Raw genomic sequence first — 7,976 nt, 5'->3', positions numbered from 1 at the left:
TGTCCGAGCTTCCGCCTTCAGCCGGCTCACCAGCCGGCCCATCAGAGCCTGCAGCCGGCCCGCCAGCGCCTCCACGACTCATCTTCCTGCGGCAGCGGCGTCCGCTGGACCCGCCTCCTCGACTCCGCTTCCTGTGGTGGCGGCGACCACCAGACTGTTTATGACAGGGTCGGCCTTGCACCGTTTTTGTGTTTCCTTTGGACTGAGTTACTGTTTTTTGTTGGACTCTTGCCCTCCTTCCGTTGCCCCTCCACCCACTCCGGTTGGGTTGTTTTTTGTTTTTCCTGGACTCTAGCCCCCCGTCCAGCACCCCTCCGCCCACCCTTGTTGTGTTTGGACTTTTTTGTTTGGGTATCTGGTAGCTGCCCTTGAGGGGTGGGGGGGGGGTACTGTTGTGATCTGTATTTATTTTGAGGTTTTTCTGTGTTTTAGTCTGTTCCCCTGTGAGTCTCTGTCTTCCCTGTTGATTGTTCCCAGCTGTGTCTCGTTTCTTTGATTACCCTCCCAGTGTATTTAGTCCCACCTGTTGTCGGATCCTTGTTGTTACGTCTTGCTGCCCTGTGTATTTAGTCATTAAATCATCATCCTCATCCTGGGTCTGCCTGCGTCCTACCTCACCAACCACTCCACAAATCATGACAGTAGGCAGCGGTGACAGCGGGGCCCCACTTCAGGATGGGGGATCGCCACAGCAGAGCTCCGCCACATAACTCCTCCAAGGGGACTGTTTCGAACCACCGCCAAGGGCTCCACCGTCTACTCCTGGTCTGCATCGTACGTCCCTCACCGTGTCTGTGGTCGGATCCTACTGTCATGATTTGTGGGGTGGGTGTTGAGGTAGGACGCAGGCAGACCCAGCATGAGGATGATGATGATAATTTAATGACTAAATACACAGGACAGAACGGGCAGCAAGACATAACACGACGAGGATCCGACAAAGACAACAGGTGAGACTAAATACACTGGGAGGGTAATCAAAGAAACAAGACACAGCTGGGAACAATTAACAGGGAAGACAGAGACTCACAGGGGAACAGACTAATAAACACAGAAAAACCTCAAAATAAATGTAAGAAAGCACAGATCACAACAGCGACACCAATTAATGTATGTTTTTGGACTGTGGGAGGAAGCTGAAGTATCAGAAGAAAACCAATCAACGCACACTGAGAACAGTCCGCCGGTCAGGACTTGAGCCCAGGACTTACTTGCTGCAAGGCAACAGTGCACTAACTCACAATATATGATTTTAAGGCACTTTACCATAATAGTCAACAAATATATGAAATTTCTTCATCCATTTAATCCATTTTTCCAGTATTTGGCCCTAAAATTGAACTTTAACAGTAACTTGAAACTGACTGATGTTGTAACAGTTTCTTACGTGTTTTTTTTTTTGGTGCCGCTTGTTCTCTTCTGATTACCATCATCACTTACTGAAAATAACACTCAGACTCTCAAATGACCATATTAGCTTTCTTTTCTTCAGACACCATGTTGGATTACTAAGGTTTGCGTGAATCATCTTGTTGGAGATAATGTACACAAGCACACAGTATCACAAAGTTCAGCGAGTCCTCTTTATTTGACTTCCCCACTCACTGTACCACAGATCTGCTTTATTTCTGCCCTATATCAACACAGTTTTCATTTTAAAGCAAGATTCATGCATTCACTGACGGTAACTTTTTCTGCTCTTGGAATTCTCTTCCACACCAATTTTCTCTGTGTGAAGGTTAAATAACTGCACTTGCACTCAGTTTTCCTCCAGATGATATCTAGAGTGAAGATGAGCAGCACAAAAGTAAAAATCCAGTTTATCCACACTCAAGACATATGAAGACGCCTCTCAGTTGTACCTTCCAGAAAAAACTCTGTGTTTTGTGGCCGAGAAAAAAATAGTATAGAATAGGTCAAGGAAAGAAACAAAATTGAACAGTAAAATATCTTTATTATCAAACTTGTTCTTTTGCTGCATCCTATGTTTACAGACATGACAAGCTTATATTTCTTTATTTGAAGTCTCAACATTAATAAACACATAACCATAAAAGGAACACCCCTAATTCCAGCATTTAGACTGTTTAATAAGAAAAAGAATTTAACCAACTAACGAATGGTACTAAATGGTTCTAAACATAAAACATAAATCTGAAACCAGAAAAAATTTTCAGTGTTCTTAATAACAAAAATCCATATTAAAGACCTATTTGGTACCCCATCTGAGTGAGCGAGTGTGAGTGTATGAGTGAGAGTGTAAGACAAGAGTTATCTAATCCCTGGACCAGTCTTGAGGTACAGAAACACAGCATGGATATTTGTAGACAGATAAGATGTCCCAGACAGCATTAAGCTAACAAACAAAAACACAAGCCAGTAATTGCAGCAAATGAATATAATGTATTATATTGGGATAAACCAGATGGGATCGGCGTTTTGTCTTTCAGCATCATGCAAAAGAGAATTTCCATCACTGTTACTGTTAGCTATGCAATAATGGTGCAAGATTTAAAATACAAAGGTTTATCGTTGATTTTGATTTTATAGATGTAAAGGTTTACAGGTATTGTATCACCTTGAATGAGGCCTTACTAATACAGGTACCTCTATTGGTTCCATTTAATTTAGGTCAAGAGAAGTCAAGTGCAATGGTAGAACCTTCTAATGATTTATTTTAACTACAACTGCATAGTAATTTAGATAGTGAAAATTTAGAGGCTATGCCAGGACAAAGATTATGGTATTTTATCTAAATTTAAAGGAAATAGATTCAAATACTAACTGCAGTACAGCTTTTGACCTTAACATATGCCTTACATGCTTACATGAGTTCCCATCACCATAGACCATACCCTTGTCTGTTGACCACCTTACAGGCATTATATCGTAGTTCTCCTGACTACTGTACAATAGTTTTATGAATAGTACGGGTTGTACAGAGTGTGTTGGAAGAGGTGCGACTCTTAGAGCTGCTGGACTCCCCAGCACTGAGGTCATGAACTTTTTGAACCCCAGAGACTTCAGTTGATTGGAAGACACCTCTTCCATCCTGAAGCTGCTGCCCTATGCTGCTTGACTCCCCATTCTTCAGCATTGTCTGACATCCTGACAGCTCATTTAGCATTGTTCCACCTTGAATGAGGCTAGCTTCATTCCCACTTAATACTTTCAATGTTCCTACGGGGACCTGGCCTTCAACAACCATCACATTTTGGGCGCCAGAGAAGTTTCCTGCGTGGACCATGTTGCCAGTGGTTCCTTTCATCCCATTGCTGTCCACCAGAACTGCTCCAAGGCTCTGGGGTTGGGCACTAGGCATCATTGTTTGGCCTTGAACAATAACTCCCTGGGATGAGCCAAAGTCAGTGCCGTTAACCATTACCATGTGCTGAAGGTTAGGGCCAGATGTTTCTGCTAGTATCATGGCATTCTGAAGTGGCTGCTGAACAACATATTGTATGGGCTGCAGCATGGGTGCAGTGGCGAAATAGACAGGTTGCTGTTGGTTTACAACTAGCATCTGGTTCTGTGACTTTTCTGTTTGCACTGAGGTCATCCCTTCCCTCACTGTGGCCTTGCTCTCCCTTATTTTAGCCTGTTCAGTTGTTTTACTAGTTTTACTGATTAAAGTCTGCTCAGTGGTGGACTTAGCTGGCTGCACTCTGGATGGCAAGAACATCTCTTGGCTTGTCACCAACTTTGGTACTGACACTTGAATGTTATTTACAGAAGGATGAGGTAGAGGAGTGTCCACCTGTGTTGTCTCCGTTTGGACTATTTTACCTCCACATATCTCAGCAAGTGTTTTAAAGCTTGGTCCAAGATTATCGAGGAACTCCAGGTCATAGTCTTGTTGCAAATTGCTGCAGCAGCCAACGGAGCCAGCAGAGGAGCCAGTGCCTTCATAGTCAAACACCAACATGTGATCTTTTTGCACAATCTTCTCATCTCCACCGGTAAGCTGTAGGAAATTAAGAGTTTATTTGTTTTCACATTCACATTAAATGTGAAAAACAAACCCTCTAGTGAGAGAGAGAGAGAGAGAGAGAGATGCTTGGAGGATGGAACTGTAATGGAAATTGTGTATAGGTAGCATGGTTTAAAAAAAAACATGTCAATGCAGATTTTACCAGCATTAAAAGAATGAGAAGTATTCAAATAATTTTAATTTAAAAAGTGAAGAGAAACTCCAGGAATTCTGCATTGAAAGGTCTAATGATCCCAGCCTACACCCCCTTGCGTAACTACTTTATAATTGTCACTTAATCAGTGCCTTTACGCTTTGGACAAATAAAAAGACAACACTGCTAAAAGCTATCTTAATAGTTACTCTGATTAGAAGATCCTCCTGATCTAAAACTGCAACACTGTTAAGAGGAATTTAGTATTCCCAGTGTTGGGTACCAGGTTGTGGGGTTAGTTTTGTTTTCCTTTTCAGCATCATCAACCATCCAGAAGAGGGCGCCAGTGGTTCGGATTTTGTCAGGAGGGGTGCTGACAGGTTCAACAGGACGCAACTGATTGATATCATCATCTGCCAGGAGGAGTATATGAGCAGCGGGCATCCAGCACTTCTCTACCAGAATGTTGCCTTTAGTGGTACATCAGCCCCCTGAGTTACTATTCAGAATAGTTTCAAGGTTTCTTCGTGTTGTTTTTTGACCAGTCTCTTGTCGCTCTTTTTCAGGACGCCTACAAGTGTCTCTGGGGAAGTTTCTCCAAGTCAACTACCCTTGGATTACCCTTTTTTGAGACTCTGTGAGTTTTTCCCCATGGGAAGCCTGAGTTTCTCAACCACCTCTTCTGTGAATTATCTTCCATCCAGTCTTTAGCTGGGAGCCCGCTCCGCTCCGCTGTTCCTCGGTGCCTCCACTCTGATCTACCTGTCCGCCCTCCGTCCGTCGTCGGCCTTCCAACACCCTTCCAACACCCTTCCAACGCCCTTCCAACGCCCTTCCAACGCCCTTCCAACACCCTTCCAACACCCTTCCAACACCCTTCCAACGCCCTTCCAACGCCCTCTTCTCTAACTCCGTTACTTGGTACCCACTCCCCTCCACAGATCCTAAGCCTTCTACTACTAGTAAGCACTAAACAATATTCCAGGAGTTTTGTCATTTCCCACCGTCATTCAACTCACCGTTTCCCTTCTTACTTGCAGCCGCCCCGGAGTTCCTGGACAGTGTCATTCTTTCAGTAGTTCTGTCAAATCGCTTATACATATTGTATATAAACTATTGCATTTACTCTTCCTCTCCGTGTTGTTCCTGCATGTGGGCTCAAAATATAAAACCCACCATGACAGAACACTCTGCCCAGACCGAGAACCCAGCAGAAACAATCCGGAGAGCCCTTTAGCAACAACAGGACTCAATTCAGAAACATGAGTCAGCTCTTCTAGAACTGGGTAACCGACAGAATGAAACAAACTGCCAATTAGCTGAACTAACCAGTTTTCTCCGTGATCGTTTCCAACAGCCTTCTGCAGCCTCGTCAACCCAAGAACCAGCAGCATAGACAGCACCGCCTCCGGCTCCCACCTCTCAAGCTCCGATCCAGTCCACCTCTTCCGACTGTTCACTGCCTAGTCCGCCCAGGTTTGATGGAGACCCCTGAAGGTTCAGGGGATTCCTAATGCAATGCAATATCCAATTTAATTACTCTCCCCATAGATTTGTCCATTACTCTTTAAAGATTTCATATATAATTGCACATCTCTCTGATCGAGCTCTGGACTGGGCAGAAGTAAAATTCTCCTCTTCCACACAGTACAACTGCACCTTTGATGAATTTTTATCTGAGTTCAAACAAGCATTCAACCAAGACGTGGATAAAGCTCTGTCTTCTTGCGATCTATTAAAGTTGAAACAGGGGCAATGAACCGTAGCCGAATTTTCTGTTGACTTCCGTATTCAAGCTGCAGCCTCAGGGTGGAACAGTACAGCCCTTAAGAGTGTATATGTAAATGTGTTAAATGACTTAATCAAAGATAAACTAGCTACCCTAGATGAGCCGGTTTCTCTGGAGGATTTGTTCAAATTATTGATTCGGTTGGATAACAGAATTCGATACCGAGCAAAGGAAAGAAGTTGTAGAAATCTTCCATCTCGGTTGTCATCTGTCTCCAGTCGTGTTTTCTCTGCTGAGTTTATCTGAACCAGAACCGATGCAAATTGGTCATACTCGGTTAACCCCGGAAGAAAGACAGCGCAGACTGCGGGCTAAGCTTTGTCTTTACTGCGGGGAAGCCGGACACTTGATCGCTCAATGATCCACAATGTCAAAAGCCCAGGTCCGCCAGTAACAGCGAGGGAACTCGCGGACCATCAGGTTGTTACAGACTCACGTCGCCTGCTAGTTCCTGCCTCTCTCCTGGTTAAGAACCAGTCCATTACTTTGTCGGCCTTAATAGATTCCGGTTGTGAACGTAATTTGACAGATGCCAGTTTTTGTCTGCAGATGGGCATTGAAACCGTCCCTCTTCTCTCTCCTCTTCGCGTTTCCACTCTCGACGGCAAGACGCTGCTTCTTACTACACACCAGACTAAGAGCCTACAACTCACAGTCTCAGGTAATCACACAGAGTCCGCTTCATTTTATGTTTTTCCTTCGGCATTGGTTCTAGGGTTTGAGTGGCTCCAAATACACAATCCTAATATAAACTGTTCCGACAGATGCATTGAACCTTGGTCTCTCAACTGCCATTCCTCCTGCCTACGTTCCGCCGTTCCGTCTAACCAGTCACCGGCAGGTCGCCATGAAGCAGACCCTCCTGACCTTTCCACCGTACCTGTAGAATACCACGATTTGGCTCAAGTCTTTAGCAAAACTAAAGCTCTGTCTTTGCCCCCTCACAGGCCATACGATTGTGCCATAGACCTACTACCAGGAGCCCCCTTGCCCAATAGTCGTCGTTATAACATATCCAAACCAGAAAGAGAAACCATGGAACAATACATACAAGAGTCAGTCACTGCAGGGCTAATTCGACCCTCGTCATCCCTTTAGGGGCAGACTTCTTTTTTGTTGGAAAGAAAGATGGCTCTCTAAGGCCATGTATCAACTATAGAGGTCTGAACCAAATTACCATTAAAAATAAGTATCCACTGCCACTCTTATCCTCAGCTTTCGAACCAGTCCATGGAGCCACTGTGTTTACGAAGCTTGATTTAAGAAACGCCTATCACCTACTTCGCATCAGAGAGGGAGACGAGTGGAAGACGGCCTTCAAGACCCTTATGAGTCAGTTTGAGTATTTGGTTATGCCTTTCGGGTTAACTAATGCCCCGGCCTATTTCCAGGCACTGGTGAATGACGTTTTAAGGGATTTTTTGAACGTTTTTGTCTTTGTCTACCTTGACGATATCCTGATTTATTCTAAGAATCTGCCCGAACACAAGAAACATGTCCGCCTGGTCCTTCAGCGCCTCCTCGAGAATAACTTATTTGTGAAAGCCGAGAAATGTGAATTCCACCAACCTTCGGTCACCTTTCTGGGCTACATTCTCGAGGGTGGACAGGTAAGACCCACTGAGGAGAAGATCAAGGTGGTTTTGGAATAGCCGACCCCTGAGACCAGAAAACAACTACAAAGGTTTCTAGGTTTTGCTAACTTTTACCGACATTTCATACGCAATTACAGCCAGACTGCTCAGCCTTTAACTGCTTTGACCTCCACCAAAACCCCGTACCGTTGGTCTCCGGAAGCTGAGGCAGCTTTCAGCAGATTTAAAGCACTTTTCGCTAATGCTCCTGTCCTCATCCAGCCAGATCCCACTAAACAATTTATTGTAGAAGTGGACGCCTCAGACTCGGGTGTGGGAGCTGTGCTTTCTCAACTCTCTGACCAAGATCATAAAACCCATCCTTGTGCCTTCTTTTCCCGCAGACTTTCCCCAGCAGAGAGAAACTACAACGTCGGGGACCGTGAGCTGCTTGCCATAAAGCTTGCGCTGGAGGAATGGAGACATTGG

At 44.7% G+C, this 7,976-nt stretch overlaps 1 protein-coding gene across 1 annotated transcript in view; it reads right to left on the bottom strand.

Annotated features, from left to right (window-relative positions):
- Positions 1-1,934: 1,934 nt before the first annotated feature.
- LOC103464197 (desmoglein-2-like) overlaps positions 1,935-7,976 on the bottom strand; it is a 30,147-nt gene continuing 24,105 nt past the window's right edge. The window contains exon 14 of the mRNA XM_008408147.2: positions 1,935-3,964. Coding sequence (XP_008406369.1) covers positions 2,903-3,964 — 1,062 coding nt within the window. The 3' untranslated portion in view covers positions 1,935-2,902. The remainder of the gene's footprint in view (positions 3,965-7,976) is intronic.

This window comes from Poecilia reticulata, linkage group LG4, assembly GCF_000633615.1.
Source record: "Poecilia reticulata strain Guanapo linkage group LG4, Guppy_female_1.0+MT, whole genome shotgun sequence".
In the NCBI taxonomy this organism is placed as follows: Eukaryota; Metazoa; Chordata; class Actinopteri; order Cyprinodontiformes; family Poeciliidae; genus Poecilia; species Poecilia reticulata.
This window is presented reverse-complemented; position numbering and strand designations above follow the sequence as displayed.